Here is an 18,998-nt window from a genome sequence, read left to right as displayed (position 1 = left end):
TAAAAGTCCTAATCACATACTGATAGTCAGGTGAGTATAACTTACATACACCCTCCAAGGAAGAGAAGTCCTAATGTTATACTAATAAGCACCAGAGTATTACTTACCTACATCCTCCAAAGAGAGAGTAGTCCTAATGACATACTGATAACTGCCTGAGTATTACTTACCTACATCTTCCAAGAAAGAGAAGTCCTAATTACATATTGAAAGCCATGTGAGTATTACTTACCTACATCCTCCAAGGAAGAGAAGTCCTAATGACATACTGATAGCCATATGAGAACCATACATCACATACAAGTTATAGGGAGGTCCTACTCTGGATCTTAGATGTCGACATATCCTCAATACCTCTAAGTTACCTGTACCTGCCATTACCTGTAATAATTTTTGCTAAGAATAGAATGTTTGTTGAATTTAGAGCATTAGCTGATGAAATGTATCTAAGCCCATTGAAGTTATATAAAAGAACAACAGAAAGCTATGTTATTATGAATCCTTGCAAGAACGACACCACAAATTTTAATGAGAAAGATTGACCTTTCAACTCATCCTTAAATAGCTATATGTATTAAATTCTGTAGACTTAAATGTGACTTTGCAGGTTCTAAAAGTTTTCATGACAACAGTTTAACCTTACTCTCAATACAAACATAAGAATTTGTCAGATAATAAATCACTTAGTGTAAAATACTTCACAAAGACTCTATTTTATCATTATTTTACTTATTTTACTATGGGCTGGTCATTTATGTTTTCTTCTATTACCCTGAGTGATAGTGCAGGAAGTAATAATGACATTAATGGTAAGCCCTTGGTAAAACAATGATAAAATAGAGTCACTGTCAATCATTTTGATTCTTTTAGGACATGTTTCTTCATGTTTATGAAAGATGCAGCCTATGTATCTGATACTAAATGTTTACAAATCTTCAAAGATATACTAACCAGAGCTACAGCAACCAGTACAGTCATTAGACAGCTTTCTACTGTACTTTTACCCGCCTGTTCCACTAGTCGAGGGTTGGTTTGGAATGTCAAAAACAACTTTATGCATCTCATCTATAAAATAACTTATTCAAATAGTACAACACAAAGTCATTGCTTATTTTTTTGCAAGAAAACCTGACAATAAATACTGAAAAATGTTTAAAAATCTTTGTAAGGATGCAAATATTCTTGGTATATTATCTCTCTTAATGATCCTTATTATCAAGGATTAGTTAGCTTCAGAGTGGTGTTATTGTTGTAGTGGTTTAATTCATAAAACCTGATACTGGTAAAGAAAGGTTGTCAACGTATTATTTTAAGAGTTTTTGATAATGACATTATGGACAATACAGTTCAGAACATGTGGTTTCTGCATATATTTGGTTACTGGAAAAATCTAATACAGTTTTAAGATTTAAAATTTGAATAAATCATATGCCATCAAATGTAAGCTTTAACCACCAAGTACTGAGATAATAGCACCCAAAAGCACACAGTATCTTAAATGAATACATACTAAAGTTTCAAAAGCTGTATGATTGGCAGTACCAGCAAACTTTAAACCTATCACCATACTCGCTCCAGCTAGAATGTTGCAATAGGCTTGGCTACAATCATACGAATATTGTCATGAAATGATCAGTACAAATCTAACATTCTGTTGGATGTACCCCGTAACATAATTTTCAGGCTATCAATTGTAGACGGTCCTTAAAATTGTGAAGTAAGTCCTGCCCACATTTTATATTGTGGAAATAAACAAACAATTTCATATTTAGGTTCTAAATGGAGATAATATGATAAATGAATAATACTTTTAAAATGATTTGAAGGGGTCAAGTGAGATTTGATGTTAAAAATATATGCTAGTAGATTCATTACTAATAAAATAAAATATTGACAATGAAAATCTTTATTGAACCTTTCATATTTTCAAATACAATACAACAAATTTATTTCAAATTCTTGACACCCCCATTTCTGTTCATAAACAATATTATCATCAATCATAAAAAAATAAATGAAATATAATAATAGTAAAGAGAATCATTACATCCCTTAACAGTTAAAAAATGACCTTGAAACTTTTACCATTGTTTCATGACCTAGAAAATCAATTTAGTTCATAATTTGTTAAGGAAAATGTTCTTATCCAAATTTTGGTTAAAATCCATTCTGAAGTACATAAACTGGTGTTATGGACAAAAGGACACAACTTCAACGATGAGTGGAAAAAAAGCTTAAAAACTTACCTCTGTGTTTCAAAATCTGTAATGTTTTCCTCATCTGGGGACTCTGTAGTTTGTCCTCTATTAAAAGCATTCCACTGAATAGCCTAAAATATACAACACATTAGAAATTATTTTTTACAATAAATATATCTCCTCCAGCATCTTTTTGTAATCTAAAATTAACATAACTGCCCCTTCAAAATAATGAGTAAACCTAACATTTTAAGAAGTGTTAAGACTTACCACTACACTTTAAAAATGAGCAAGACAACAGAAATAACATATATTTCAAAGCCAGTTGTTTAAAAATATACATGAAAATAGGGTACTAAAGGAATATTAAGTGATATTCAACCACATAATGCTTATAAAAGGAGGATGGTAAAGTGTTAAATATGGCCTAACTTGAAAACTACATTTTGAATTTTGCTGAAAGTTGCACTTGACCTGAATTTCATAATACTTAACAACAGAACAAAGTTTCATATTCACTGATTCAGTCTCAAGTAATTATCTGGAAACCGTCCCGGGACAGATATGCAACTATTTGGAGGATATCACATAATACCTTGCCACTTTTGTGGCAATGTATTAAAAGAGTGCTTACAAATATTCATAATAATTATTAGTCCATCTAAGTATCAGAAGAAAGAAAATAAGTGGTTCATGTTTATCTTTTAAATAAATATTTTTGGTAAATTGATTTTGTAGCCCAAACAGACACTGGATATAGGAGATTCTGAAGTTTAGAAGACATCAACAGCTTTCATTGATTTGAATTGATCCATGGAAAGTATCGGAAAACACTGCAATAAAAATTTTGCTACAAAACAATAAAAACTCCTTCAGTAAGATTCCAGGAGAAGTAAAGATCACAAATATTATTGATGGAATCTTTTGAATGCTCTCACCCAAGTTAAGATTTAAAGAAGTGATAAATCACACCTTCAATCATTTTAAAAAGACCCATACTGACCAACTACATTAAAAATGGGAATACAGGCAACTTGATTAAACAACAAATTACTTACAGAATTGAATATTCCCCTATCATATTTTCAAATCAGTCATAAATAAACTGAACTAGACAGAGCTTTCTTGAGTGCTCAGTTTGCCATACCTCTGGTACACTGTTCTTCAGCCATTCAAATGTAGGTAGTACAGTATCCCACATAACAAGCCCTTTACTTAAGGTCTGAAAGTAAACATCTTCAAAATGTCATATATCATTGTAATACAATTGTGGACAAGTGCAAAAATTTCAGGATCTGTTTTTTTGATTTTGAAAGTTTTAAAGTTTTGTCTAACCAAGTGTTTGAAAATGATCATTTAATAGAAAATAAAAAATCAATTAAGAGCAAGAGCAATTATATTTATTACGCTAAGAAAGCTATTTGGTACCACCTGCTGTGGGTCACCACTGCAGATTCTATTCTCCATGAACTCAAAGATCAAAATGGGTGCAAGGATTACACATATTTTTACTACTTATTTATTGTATCTACCCGTAACATAAGGAAATCAGGTCTGACATGATCTAACATGAACTGTGTATCAGCAACACTTAACCATTCAGCTACCGCACTGCAATAAAGAGTATGTATCTACAGTTCATGGTCATATTGCTTTCAATCATTTTAATATCAATTAAAAGGTACACTTGTAACAAACTATTTCTGTATCACAAGTGTATGTATTTAAATGCATTAAATCTCTGACAGTGAAAACTGTATAAAATGACCATTTCAACAAAGTAAATTTACTTACAGTGGACTCTTTATAATAGTTATTAAATAGGATTAAATAACTCAGTTTCAAATTGTACATTGCTACCAATTTTGGAAATAGTCTTACACAATCCTTTTTGTAATTATATCTTGTAATCTTGTAAACAATTTACACAGAAAAAATACATACGTATTATTTGACTTGAAGTAGAGCATGCCCAAAGCCAAAGTAGCACCAGGAGATGTAACATCTACATTTACTGCATCTCCTTCCTGTAATACAATGAAATTAACTGTCAGATAATCATGTCAAAATTCAGATCTAGAACTCTACACTTCTATAATTATAATAACATAATAATTCAGATATGATTACTATCCTTAATAATAAAATAAATTTGAAAACGATTCTTTTCATACTACATGATAGGACATCTGATGAAACACTTAATGATAACATGTCATGTTTCAAATTAATAAACTGTGCACATCAAAAATTAAAACCATAAAAAGCAAAGCTTCCAACTGGAGAACTCCATGAATTGTGCTAAAATCAAACTTTGATTGCTTTTACAGTACTTTTAAAACAATTGTGCAGATTAAAAAAATCTACAAAACTGTTATCAAGATATCATCTGAAAACCACTTTGGGACGGACACATTGAGAGAAGGTACAGACATATGGAGATTTGTGTATTAACACTACTACATGTGAAAATCACTCTGGGATGGACACACAGAGAGAAGGTACAGACATATGGAGATTTGCGTAGTAACACTACTACATGTGAAAATCACTCTGGGATGGACACATTGAGAGAAGGTACAGACATATGGAGATTTGTGTAAAAACAGTACTATATGTGAAAACCACTTTGGGACAGACACATTGAGAGAAGGTACAGACATAGGAGATTTGTGTAGTAACACTACTACATGTGAAAACCACTTTGGGACGGACACATTGAGAGAAGGTACAGACATATGGAGATTTGTGTAGTAACACTACTACATGTGAAAACCACTTTGGGACGGACACATTGAGAGAAGGTACAGACATATGGAGATTTGTGTAGAAACAGTACTACATGTGAAAACCACTTTGGGACGGACTCATTGAGAGAAGTACAGACATATGGAGATTTGTGTAGTAACACTACTACATGTGAAAACCACTTTGGAACAGACACACTGAAAGAAGGTACAGACATATGGAGATTTGTATGTTAACACTACTACATGTGAAAACCACTCTGGAATGGACACACTGAGAGAAGGTACAGACATATGGAGATTGTTATGTTAACACTACTACATGTGAAAACCACTCTGGAACGAACACACTGAGAGAAGTACAGACATATGGAGATTTGTGTAGTAACACTACTACATGTGAAAACCACTTTGGGACGGACACATTAAGAGAAGGTACAGACATATGGAGATTTGTGTAGTAACACTACTACATGTGAAAACCACTTTGGGACAGACACATTGAGAGAAGGTACAGACATATGGAGATTTGTGTAGTAACATACTTTATGTGAAAACCACTTTGGAACGGACACATTGAGAGAAGGTACAGACATATGGAGATTTGTGTAGTAACACTATTACATGTGAAAACCACTTTGGAACGGACACATTGAGAGAAGGTAGACATATGGAGATTTGTGTAGTAACACTACTATATGTGAAAACCACTTTGGAACGGACACATTGAGGGAAGGTACAGACATATGGAGATTTGTGTAGTAACACTATTACATGTAGCCAGGTATAAAAAACTTCTGGAGTTTCATTTGTAATGTGACAAAATTAATTAAATTTTGAATACTAAGTAATTGATTAAGGATTAATTATAAATAATTCTACCTTGATGTGGTAACTTGGTGACTTGTATCTTTCCTTGTTTGGACCAATCTATAAATAAAGAAAGTATTGTTTGTACTATCAACAATCTACAAGTTGCTATGAGCCATATCGTTCACCTGGAAGTTTACTGAATAAGGAACAGTAGAAAATCATATTTTAGAGATTTCAGACAAGTCTACCATAAATTAACGATTACAAATTTTAGCAGTAGCTACTGTTTAAGAAGCCACCTGAGCTGTATCAAAGGTTGATCATTTGTAGAAGTCACTGCTTTAAACAATCTTATAAATTTTCAAAACATTTGTTCTTGTAGTTTCAGATGAGTTGAATTTAAAATTTGGACAATCAGATTCTCATATCTCTTGATATACAGGCATCACTTTGCTTCCCAAAGTGTCTAACTGGAAACTTTATTCAGCTTCCCAAGGAACCATCTTTGTGGCATTAAAAGTGAACTGTTTTTAGAAGATATCGCTATCAACAATCTCACAAAATTTCATACATTAATCTCTGTAGTTTTAGAGAAGTTGAAATTAAAAAATAGGCTATTCAAAAGGTAACAAGGTCTTATATGGATATTTTTTTTAAAGGAAGTAGAACTAAAACCAAACCATATGTAGAGTTATACCCATACAAATCACATAGGTTTACTTGGATCTTTTGCTTACTTTTTAAAGGCTCAGGATTTATAAATATCTTGTGCACGAGTCATTCATAAAAAAACCAAAAAAAGCACATAAAAATTTAGCTTGAATCTTGATTAAAAATTGAAACATCTATTTCACAAGTCTTCAATCAAGACATGAATATATTACCATCATAAAGTAAATTGAACTATCACATCAATATCTTAATCCTTTTATTTTTCCATTTAGGTAATATACAACATACCAGTGGTCGTTTGTGTCCACCTATCATAAAATGACACAGCGTATCTGCCATATTCAGATCTGACTTTACAACCTGCTCTCCTCCTTTCTACAATTATATTCAGTTTGTATCAGTAATCATAGATATTTATACATCTATATACTCAAAACTATATATTCTGTTTACAGAGCATTAAAACAATGAACAAAATGAAAAAGGGATACACTTTCCTATCAAAGAAAAAATCTTGTTTGCTAATATAACCATCTGCTGAAATTTAATGAAGCATTTTTTTCTTTCTATGATAACCACTAACCCCAAACATAACTAGTCCTAATGCCAAACCAGCTGCAAGGGAGTAAGATTCTCTGTCATTACAATTCTCCATCTCAGGACCTGGTGGTCTACCTATTTCAGCCAATAGGACTTCAGCCGTGTGTCTGTGAGCTGTACCCTGGAACACCAACCCTACACCTAAGATAGCTGATACTTGTACATTGTGGGGTACATTCAGTTCTGTAGATGTAGGTGGCAGTAGAGCAGGAACATGAATACTTAGTACTTTGGTGGTAGATATTTCCATTGAACCTCTCCTGTAATTATACAGGTCAATAATATCAACTGTTAATTGACTAAACGATACTGATCAACATAAAAAAAAAAATAATTTCTTAACTTGAAATTTTATTCAATACAATGATTTGAAATGAAAATCTGTTTTCAGGTAGCTTACCCTTGTAACAAGAACTGGAAAATTTTGCTTTTTGTGGTTTTATTTTTAAATTGATATATCTGATCAAAATAAAAGTCCTGACCCACAATCAATTTTCAATACCTTTATTAACACTGTATCAAAATATAACTTTATGGCCAAAAATAAGTTAAAAGAATATAATCTAAACTTTGTTAAGCCATACTTGTGTGTCAAAAGTTATCTCAATACAGTGTATTTTTTACAAACATTAAGAAAAAGTCTGAGAAAGTTTGTTGCAGCAACATGAAACAACATAATAGAAGACTAACTTGGTTAAAACTATATGCTCCAATCATTCAGTGGAGAGAGATGCACAAAATTAAAGACATTATGTGATACTAGAATAACCATCCTCACTATCAGTCACAAAACTTACTTAGCGGCAGCCATCCCAAGCAACAGGCCAACTGTTGTCATTTCATGACCCTGTAAGAATACAAAGTATACAGTTTTTGTTTTACAGATAAGTAATAGTGACACAAGCATCACTCACTTATATTTTTTGTCAAAATAAAGAACCGCTGGTACCAATATTTCAAAGTTTAAATCAGATTCAGCTTGTGCACCACACTGATGCCATATTAATACTGCAGACAAAGCTATCTGGTGTTTGTAGGAGTTTTCTGATCACATCAGAAAACATGCTAAATGGTGGCATTATACTCAATAGACATGTGATTTAAATGAATTACTGTATTGTAATTGAAAAATGAAAAATCATTTCACTCTTCTTTTACTATGTATCTTATTATTATACATGCCTAATTTCATAGGGCAGACTTCATATAGAGAGCAATCTATGTCCATCTTCCCAAAAAAGCAAAATATCAATTTTCAGTATGAAATAAAATGACAAAAAAAAGAATTAACACTGTGCCAAATATTTACAAGTTCAAGGACTATTATTCTGTCAAAAAATCATTTCAACCGGAACATATTTTTAGCTTAAGCTGTAACTCATCTAGATATAGCCAAACACCAAATATCAAGTCAATATCATAAAGAGTATAAAAAAATTCTGACAACTGAACAGTTTATCTAAATATAAAAATGCAAGGGCAATAACTCTGCCAAAAATCATTCAATCAGAATAAAATTCAAACTTAAAGGCAACTAATCTAGATATAGCTATATAATGAGTATCAACACAATAACAAAAAGGAGATCTAAAAATAGCCAGGACAATCAATGTGAAGGACAGATGACAGACTGATAAAATCTAAAATTACAGTTCCTTTAGGCATCCCCTTCCCACAGAGTTAGATGAATGATTTTAAATGAAAATGCAACAATATTAAATTAAGCTATCAGGGAAGGTAATAAATAATCAGAACTACTTGACCATTTCGACTACATCAAAACAAAACCTCATATGCAGAAAAAAAGAAATTCTTCTTACGGTAAAGTGTTCCCTGGGCAAAAGTAGTTCTATCCCCAGGGTGGCACTTGAAATTTTAATTAGATATCACTACAAATCATAAAAAATAACTATTCAAAGATTAGAAGCTAAAAAAAGGGAAAAAGTCCTGCAATAATTTAAAAATCTGGTAAGATTCTCTCCACTCCTGGCACCTGAGGTTTTTCTTTGTGCGAACAAGAAATGCTGAGTATTTCTAATTGCCTTACTTACCTTGCTGAGATAATCATGTACATTGAGTGTATGCAGATTAACAAGATGTCCATTAAGTCCAAGTGCCATCAGGAAACCAGCATACTCATTGGTCAGATCATTACTTTTTGGTTTGTTGTAAATAATCCAAGTAGAATCTACCTGTAAAATGTAATTAACACCTTGAGAACCTTCAATACGCTTGCTGTTTTTAAGTGCTGATAGCCTGGCAAGACAATGATGCAAAAATGTTAGACTTTTCACATATTTCCATCATGCTTCATGAATAAGATCAAATTTTGGCAACAGAGAATGTTTATCATTTTCTCCACTTTCTATCAGACCAGCACATTATTCTTATCTCCCTTGACAAAGTAAAACCATAATATTTTGTGATTTCTTCAACCATTCTCCAATGGGAAAATCAGTGTCATCTCAATTTTAATTTCTCATCACAGATAAGCATTTTCTACAAATTAATCCCACCAACTTCCATATATTTGCAATATTTGTGAAAATGTTTACCATGGCAACAGAACAGCTAATAATTACAGGATATATATACTAACTACTATTTCAGCAGAATGAGGTCTGCTACCTTTGGAATCATGCTACATGTGAATCTGATTTATGGAAACTTTAAGTTGACTTACTCTCCAAAGGTGACCTTTGACCTCTTTTATGACTTCAAATAAGTCATTTACTTGCATTTATTAACATTTTTTTCAGTTCAGGTAGATGTATTTGAAAGAAAAACATTTTTTATTTTTTATTACTTCAACCTCAAAATGTTTGATGAAGATTACTTAGTTTAGACATACATGTAACTGGCAGATTATGATTGAAAATAGTCAACAATTCTGGTTACCTGAGATGAATTAGCCATTCTAAGACCTGCTGACACTCCATTATGGAACTGTGGCCAGGCAGACATATTTGGTGGTGTGTCAATGTGGGTCAGATCAACTGTTGCATTCCTGAGAAATGAATAATGTAAATGAATCTTCATTGAGAGATGATCTTAAAGATTAGGATTACTGTAAACAAACTAATTTTTGCAGTGTAATAATTTTCGCTATATTCAAACAGAACAGAAAACTGCCAAAAATATTACCCACAAAATTAATTTTTTACACTATATTTTTTGGAAATCATGAAAATTGATACCTGCAAATATGTTTGATAGAATCTGCAAAAATTAGCCACTGCAATAACTAATCCATTTACAGTAAGTTGTATAGTTTTTTTCAGTTTGTTTTATTTTGAAACTGTATACAAACAGTAAAAAATCTGTTGAAACAGTCAAATTTGCCAACACAACATCAATATTCTCTGCATCAGAATCATTTTTCATCCTTAGAAGTTAAAATACTTCTGTACCAAGTTTCTAATCCACTCAAAGAGAAAAAATCTTCACCATGGAAATGTAATCATTATTAGTTTTGGACAAACACAGAAATAAAATGATTAAATGAATAGGAGAAATAGGATAATTAATCAGTAAGAGTGAATAACCAAAATATGATCACAAGTGCTGAAGAATGTCTAGATCTGATGAGTGAGTAGAACTTGTTTCATGCACGAATTAAATCTTCTAGCGTTTTTGGCACGAGTGATCATATATATGATCACTCGTGCCAAAAACGCTAGTTATTGGTTATTCACGATAAACAATTTATTATCCTATTTATTATATAGATTTCCTTCATAATTTTTCAATATTTTCAACATGAGTTTTAGATTTTGCGATTGGAGGATTGATATCATAGTTGTGATGTTTTGGCGGGAGAAAGTCCGAGAGTGAAATTACTGAATTTATTTCATATTGCGAATTATTGAAATCTATTACACTGGGAACATTCAATAAAACACTGCTATCTATATAATAAAATGGATGCTAAGACTTAAGTTCTTTTTGTTCAAACTTTGTTGTCCTGGTACAATTGAAGGAAGCTCAAATCAAAACTGATGAGTAACAGTATGAATTGATATAACTTGTTTTAGTTCTTCCATACCTTGGAGGAGCCCTGCCTGTGAGACAGAATTTAGGTATTGGTAAAGCTTCTGTTGGTAGTGGGCGGTAGGAACACATGGTAAACATTCCCCTGTGGAAACATATCAAACAAACCTTGAATGACTGACAATACATAATCGGATGTTCTGTTACTTCAGACTGACAACCATTTCCCTAGTATAATGACATTACTTTTTTGAAGAGTAATTTCTTTCAGCTCAACATTTCTAATTTGTTTAGTATTTATTAATCATATACACCTGTATGATATGATATATTTATTTTAAATGCAACATAATACAGTACAATAAAATACAAAAAAAAATAAGACTACTGACTTATATCATAGTACAATTATATAAAATATCAACCTGGCTTTTAAAAAGGCTTATGATGCAATGTTATAATATATTTCAAGGGAAAACCTTTTGATTTGGAAATATTGGAAATACTGCTACTTATATCAATATTTACATATTAACTGGTCAACACTATCATTAACAAATAATCTAAAATATCATACCAACTTGCTTCTGTCCCCTTATGTATACACAGAATGTACAAATATTGTACATATTGAAGAACTTACCTGCCAACAGGTAAAGCCATTGTCCTGATACAAATAGAATAAAGGTGTCTTTCTTGTTCTTCTATAAAGTCATGATCACTGCAATGATATACATAAGTGTAACAAGATGTAAAAGATACTCTCCTAACACTAACAGTGCTACACATATGGCAGCGTTGAATTCTTCACAGACAAACAATGCTACATGTACAGCAGTGTTAAATTCTCCACACACATACATTGCTCCATGTACAGCAGTGTTGAATTCTCCACAGACAAACATTGCTCCATGTTCAGCAGTGTTGAATTCTCCACAGGCAAACATTGCTCCATGTACAGCAGTGTTGAATTCTCCACAAACAATGCTCCATGTACAGCAGTGTTAAAATCTCCACAGACAAACATTGCTCCATGTACAGCAGTGTTAAAATCTCCACAGACAAACATTGCTCCATGTACAGCAGTGTTAAATTATCCACAGGCAACTGTTACTACATGTACAGTAGTGAAGAATCAATCAATTGATGGTTGCCGGTTATTACTTTTTTCTTTTAATAATTTTGGTTATTCCTCTTTCAAATGCATTTATAGTCACTGTATTAACTAACTTTCCAAAATAGACTCCTTTGTTGTTTAGTTCACTTTCATTAAAATTTTGACTTCAGGCTTTTTTTAGCAGGCTTAGACCTTTAAACAAATTTATTTAAGGTCTTCATTGCAGAATTAAACATTACAAAATGGAAATACTGAATTTGTTGCAGACTGAATCAATGATTACCTGACTTCAGGTCTCTGTACCAGAGCTATTCTAGCAGGCCTAGAGGACTGTAACAGTCTCCTGACTTCTTGTACCCGTAAATCTTCACTAAACCGTAACTTCAGCAACTGTAAAAAGATTTAGCCAGTGATTTTATCGGTGAAAATGTTTAATTTGTAATGTAAACTGGCAATTCTACATCTATCATATTTCAAAAATAATCTGAAGAAGCTGATCTGTCAAACATAGAGACCATAACACATATATGTACATGGAACTTGTTCTGTACAAGAGTTAAATCTCCCACAAGTGTTCTTGGCACAAGTAATCATATTCCCATTATTCTACTTAGATTTAGATAATGATTTATTATCAATTTCAAATAAATTTAAAATTTTGTAAATGGCTGATGGACATTTAAAATCATCAGTCAAACTAAAATGTTTTGACAGAAAAATGTCTGAGACCTAAAATAGAGAATTTATCACACTAGTGAAATATCAATTTGTTTACATAGAGAACATAGAATAATTCATTGCTGTCTACATAATAATTGTTACCTCATCATCTGTATGAGACATACCATCCTCCTCTTCACTAGACTCTTTATTCTTTGACTGGTACCAATTATTGACCCCTGGTCCTGGTTTGTTTTTGGTTAATGATAATAACTGAGATATATCTTGTCGACCTGTCAAATATAGGCATGTTTAATATGCTCACTGAACAAAATTTTGATGCAGTGAAAAAAAAAAGAAATACTGTGAGCAAGTCTAAAAGAAAAACTGCTCCTTCATTTAGAAATTAATTATTTTATACCCTTAAGTTTTGAATATCTTTCTTTGCAAGGATCCAACAATTATTTTTCAAAAATCATGATCTTACATTAGATCTACATATATATATATATATCATGTCATCTTCCTATAGAATGTCACCAAAATCCATTGAGTGGTTTAGAATGAGTTGTACTTTAAAGATTTTACCATGTAAAAACCCTTATGACAACCACAAACCTATGAATGTAGAGATTGTAGAAATCCTTCTTCATATCATTTCCCTAAGTTTTGTTTTAAAAGGCTTCTGAACAGCTGATTCAATATTGATTTTACTAGTAGCCTAAATATCATAAAAAGGTGAACAAAAATAAGTATATATCAATGCTTTACCAACTAAAACATAAGCTTCTTCTGGCCAATCAGATGGTGGGTTACATCTACAATGGAAGATAGCTTCACGGAGTGGAAGTGCAATTCCTATTGGATACTGTTCTAAATCTCTTTTTGTCATACCTGTCATGGAAATTGTATGTCAGTTTTGGTTCACAAAAACTTGAGGTACAAGTTGAAATGCATTGACAGTTTCATTAAATAACAGTTATCATCTTTTCTCTAATTTGATGGTAGTTAGAGATGCATGTGAATTTTTAGTCACTAAGGAGTTATTAAATTTCTGTGACAGTTTTCCAGCCATTTTACATTTTCCAAGGTTTCTACAGATTTCATGGGAGAAACCAATTCTCCTTATGCTAAAGGATTGCATGTAAAAAATGTTAATTTTACTATCATGAGTAGAGAAATATTACTTATTACTGAAGGAGAATCTATATTCATTATCTTTGCTTATGGCTTCCGTATTTTACCTAGGTATGATTTCACAATACCACTAACACTGCCATGATGATAAGTAATTAATTTTACTCCCCCTATCAGAAAACTAATCACAATTCTGACCCTGAGCTACATGTTAGCCCGTATGACAATTATCTTACCAAGCTCAGTCATATACAGAACCATTCTCTCTGGTACACTGGCAGTAGGTACTGATATTGAGAAACTTCTGGACATGGACAAGTCACATGTTGGTGCTCTATGTCCTAAAATATATCAAGATAATTCATAACAGTAGAACCACTGTAACTTGAAAAGTTCAGTTGGCATTAGTAGATATTTGTGTTCTATGATAAAAAACAAAAAGATTTAGTGTCCAAATCAAAAATATCTCAATCTAAACAAAATACTGACTGCTCCATTAAAATAATTGTCATGAGAAATCTTTACTTAATTCCTATGCATGGTAACTGTATCTAGCTTTATCAAATGTAAGGCTTTTTCAGAATAAAATTCATTACCTGTTGTTAAGTATAATACAAGCGTTTCCTGATAAATAACCATACCGAACACAAAGATTACACTTTCCCATTTGCAGCAAGCTTGTAGATACAAAAAATTATTCATGAAATACCCCAAAGTTGTGCTCATAATACTGTAAATTCAAAAGTTATTGTGATGCTTCCAAAATATCCATGATAAAAACTGGCATTATGGAAATTGTTAACATTATTGATTGGGATTATTCTCAAAATCACAACAAACAAATTGGCATTTTTTTTTTTTACTTACATGACAAAATTGCAATTAAACTTTAGATTTTTTTTTATTGATTCCAAAGATATAGATAATGATACTTTAATAATCATTGCACACAATAATGTCTGAAGCATTATGCTTAAATTCGTTTATCTTAAGTATTTAAACTACACTTATCTTTATAAACACCAAAAATATTACATAAAAGAAAAAAAAACAACTCAACAGGGTTTTTACAATAAAAAAAAAAGAAATATTAAAAAAATCAAAGTAAATCATAGCATGCAGAACTTGTATAATAATAGTTTATCATAGGTTCATTGAATGCAAGCAAGCCTGTAGCAGTAATTTCCAAGCATGTGCCCAGTACGGGTTCTTATTGTCAAATGAGTTTTAAATCAAACTTCTGTTATTTCTGGTTACGAATGTTTGGTTAAATATTCATTTTTATACCATGAATCAGAAAAGGAAGGAAATTTTAGTTTCAACTCTTGAAACATAAGAATGAAATTTTGTCTTGAATTCATCTGCAATTAAACAAAAGTATGATAATGACATCTGGACAAACAATGGTGACTGTACTCTATTGGTAGGACAGAGAAATGTTTGTGCATGCAATATATAGTTCATCCGAATACAATATAACAGTACATTCCAGAAGATTTTTTCCAAACGGACAACACCAATGCTTTATATCAGAAGATGATGTGTGGTTTTAAACAATACCTGGACTGTTAACACAACCTAAGTTATCAATAGATATAAAATATATAATAAAGAATGTGAATATTTATGTCTGTTTGGTTGTTAAATTCTAACTGATGTTCTAACAACATGTACTGATAATATAGATGGTATATATAATATAATATGGACTAGATTGATTGATTGTTGGGATTTAACACCAAAACAGCAATATTTCAGCTATATTCAGGCGATGAACATGAAATGGATGATAAAATGAACATGAAATGATGAAATGGAAAATGGGATGGGACACAAGGATAATGGGGTCAACAAATTTTGATTGCCACTAAAAATAGGGAGAGGTGGGTAGGGTCAGACAATTTTGCCTCCTGTGGCAGAGCCCAATGGTTCCTACTCAAATAGAATACCAAAGAAGGGTTCTTTAAAGTGCAAGAAAGCTGGCATCTTTCCCCACACGTTGCACCACTATGGTTTGCAGTCAGGTTTTCTGTATTATGGCCTGAAGACCCCAGCAAGTAACATGTCAGGGGTACCCCATTCTACCACCTGGGGCACACAACCCAGTTGCTCTGTGGGTTCTGAGCACTATTTAGTCGCCTTTTATGACTAGCTTAGCACTGCTGCAGGCCTATTTTTTTTACACCCAGACCCAAATGGGCCACATGGACATGTAATGAAAAATATGTACCGGAGATGCAACATGTAATGATAATGTGTACATCTAGGGATGTAACATGTTATAACAATGTGTACTAGAGATGTAGCACGTTATGATAATGTGTACTAAAGTAGTAACATGTTATGATAATGTGTACTAGAGATGTAGCATGTTATGATAATGTGTACTAAAGTAGTAACATGTTATGATAATGTGGACAAGAGATGTAACATGTCAAGACAATGTGTCCTAGAGATGTAGCATGTTATGATAATGCTGATGAGAGATGTAACATGTTTAGTAACATGTTATGATAATGTGGACTAAGATGTAATATGTTATGACAATGTGTTCTAGAGATGTAGAATGTTATGACAATGTGATCTAGAGATGTAGAAAGTTATGATAATGTGTACTAAAGTAGTAACGTGTTATGATAATGTGGACTAGAGATGTAATATGTTATGACAATGTGTTCTAGAGATGTAGAATGTTATGACAATGTGATCTAGAGATGTAGAAAGTTATGATAATGTGTACTAAAGTAGTAACGTGTTATGATAATTTGGACAAGAGATGTAACATGTTATGACAATGTGATCTAGAGATGTAGCATGTTATGATAATGTGTACTAAAGTAGTAACATGTTATGATAATGTGGACTAGAGATGTAACATGCTATGGTAACATTGACTAGAGAATGCCATTTACAGATCAGATGACTTTTATAGGTACAGAATAAAAAATCATATCAAAGACTACAAAGACTTCAGAACATATTCGGTTTACTACTATTTTCAGTGCTGTTTTGTGAAATTTTGGGGTAGTATAAATAAGTATTATATAAATATGTTATTGTAAAGATATATACCAATGAATAATATTACTAGATTTTTATTAATAACTCCACCTACTCAATCACTTTAAGTCTAGTTTATTAATGAATTATCCAGGGTCTCCCAAAAAAAAAAATCCTGAATTATAAGTTTCAGGTTATAAGATCTGGAAAAAATTAATTCAATAGGCACAAAAAAGAATGTATGCAAAGGGATGATTTCATTTTCAAAGGGAAACATTTTCTAGGACAGAAAGCTAAACATACCAGCAGGTGCTACTCTCCTTAGACACCTCTCTATGGCCTGGTCTGTACTCATATTTCTCTTCACCATCAAAGCATACAACTAGAAATATGTATAGAAATGGTTAGTCTATTGAATTATTCTACTTTTTTTTGTATATAATTCTAATACCAATAATTGACAATGTCTGCTAGTAACTAATATGCATGGATTTTATTTTCATATGCATTATGGTTATTGCCTCTGACCTTACACCAACTTATTTCTGTGAACTTATTTTCGTAAGCAATCTGTTTTCACTAAGCTCACAAGAACAAAAACTTTCCTTCAGAATCTGTGGAACATGTACATCTTTTTTTTAATATTCACAAACTTATATCCACAAAAATGTTGGTTTACACTTAATTTGTGTGCATAGAACCAGGGCATAATTTATGATCATCAATGACAAGGAGAAGTTCTAGTAAATTCTGTCTGAAAAATAACAATATTGACATTTTTGTCTATGCAATCTACTACAAAATCTTCTCCATGTCAATGACAATTGGAAGATGTGAGCACAAACAAGAAGATTTTACTCATTTCTCACTCTAGATTAGGCCCTTATAGAACTTGAAATGTTTTCCAGCCACCAGAGTTAATACTTACAGAGACAACATTCCTGATATTATTACAGACATTTGGTATGAATGGAAAAGGTCCTGGATCATCGTTACCGAGATGTGTCATCACCCACTGGTAAACAGAAGGTACTAATTCACTGTAGATTCCAGGATACTGCATCTTCTGTAAGTGTTCTGAAAGGAGAAAAAAAAACTGTAAAAATTTTGAAATAACCTACCTATTGATTCCTCAAAATTACTGCGAAAACTGCACATTACAAGATTTAAAATCCCAAAAGTAAAGTCACTTCCAAAATAAACAGCTTGACCTTAACTTTCATCCTAATCAATCTTAACAATAATTCATCCTAATCAATCTAACCTAAAATATTCCTAGATTCTCATGCCCATCTGATTTCATTTTGCAAGCCTTCCCTGATTGTTTCTATTTTCAATATACATTTTGAAAAATAATACCAGACTAAAATTTCTGGATATATTCCATGTCTTGTCCAGACTTGCTTTGTAATCATCGTCATTTAATAACTTTCGTTTTGTAATTTTTTTAATTTTTGGCTGCCATTTCTTTGAACAATGGTTCCAAACTGATAAAAACTGGTAAGGGTGTAGCAGTAGACACACATGTACTTTGATAGAGCCTTTTTGATACTTTTGTAAAATCAATCATTAAGCACACATAGATGATGATAACAACAAAGTTTGTTTTTCAGTACATATGAGTTACTGTAGGAAAAATAAGAAATAATAAATACAATTCGTCTCCCCCCCCCCCCATATTTTTCCCAATTAAAGAACCTTAGTGAGCGTGCTCACATACCCCACGCTTCCTCATGTTGGATACTCAAGTAAATTTGTTTGTAAGAGAAATACATGTAGAAGGACGCCTATAAAAAAGGAATTGGAGGGTTTTAGAAAAGATTGCAACCAAATAAAATTTTAAAAAGATTTTTGAAAATGATTTTTTCTTTATCTTCTAACTAAATTCTGTTACTAAGAAAGGTAGTTTCAAACTTCAGACCAAGGGTCTGGAAACGGTAAAAAATGGCTGGTCTTAGACCAACAAATTTTGCAAATGACCGACGACCATTTTCCAATATCAGAATATAAAAAAATTGTCAACCCTTATAAATTACAGTCTGTGCGGTTTTATTACTGTATAAG

General features: G+C 32.0%; 1 protein-coding gene across 4 annotated transcripts in view; it reads right to left on the bottom strand.

The window, feature by feature from the left end:
- Window positions 1–18,998, bottom strand: part of LOC148624245 (anaphase-promoting complex subunit 1-like) — an 82,680-nt gene that overhangs the window by 41,592 nt on the left and 22,090 nt on the right. For 3 of the 4 annotated variants that reach the window (XM_088566850.1, XM_088566852.1, XM_088566854.1), the window contains exons 22-43: window positions 17,863–18,011; window positions 17,238–17,316; window positions 15,495–15,512; window positions 14,171–14,275; window positions 13,569–13,691; window positions 12,960–13,090; window positions 12,421–12,527; window positions 11,664–11,741; window positions 11,076–11,165; window positions 9,929–10,037; window positions 9,082–9,222; window positions 7,828–7,877; window positions 7,014–7,290; window positions 6,719–6,805; window positions 5,828–5,875; window positions 4,143–4,225; window positions 3,731–3,809; window positions 3,346–3,420; window positions 2,247–2,329; window positions 1,511–1,601; window positions 952–1,065; window positions 233–381 (exon numbers count right to left, since the gene is read on the bottom strand). In XM_088566850.1, coding sequence (XP_088422976.1) covers window positions 233–381; window positions 952–1,065; window positions 1,511–1,601; window positions 2,247–2,329; window positions 3,346–3,420; window positions 3,731–3,809; window positions 4,143–4,225; window positions 5,828–5,875; window positions 6,719–6,805; window positions 7,014–7,290; window positions 7,828–7,877; window positions 9,082–9,222; window positions 9,929–10,037; window positions 11,076–11,165; window positions 11,664–11,741; window positions 12,421–12,527; window positions 12,960–13,090; window positions 13,569–13,691; window positions 14,171–14,275; window positions 15,495–15,512; window positions 17,238–17,316; window positions 17,863–18,011 — 2,266 coding nt within the window. The remainder of the gene's footprint in view (window positions 1–232; window positions 382–951; window positions 1,066–1,510; window positions 1,602–2,246; window positions 2,330–3,345; window positions 3,421–3,730; window positions 3,810–4,142; window positions 4,226–5,827; window positions 5,876–6,718; window positions 6,806–7,013; window positions 7,291–7,827; window positions 7,878–9,081; window positions 9,223–9,928; window positions 10,038–11,075; window positions 11,166–11,663; window positions 11,742–12,420; window positions 12,528–12,959; window positions 13,091–13,568; window positions 13,692–14,170; window positions 14,276–15,494; window positions 15,513–17,237; window positions 17,317–17,862; window positions 18,012–18,998) is intronic. The other variant, XM_088566851.1, reaches the window with a different exon arrangement.

This window comes from Perna viridis, chromosome 2 (genome assembly GCF_037379345.1).
Source record: "Perna viridis isolate PV_CMFRI_1.1 ecotype Kerala chromosome 2, ASM3737934v1, whole genome shotgun sequence".
In the NCBI taxonomy this organism is placed as follows: Eukaryota; Metazoa; Mollusca; class Bivalvia; order Mytilida; family Mytilidae; genus Perna; species Perna viridis.
Note: the sequence above shows the minus strand (reverse complement) of the source record. Positions and strands in the feature narration are given on the sequence as shown.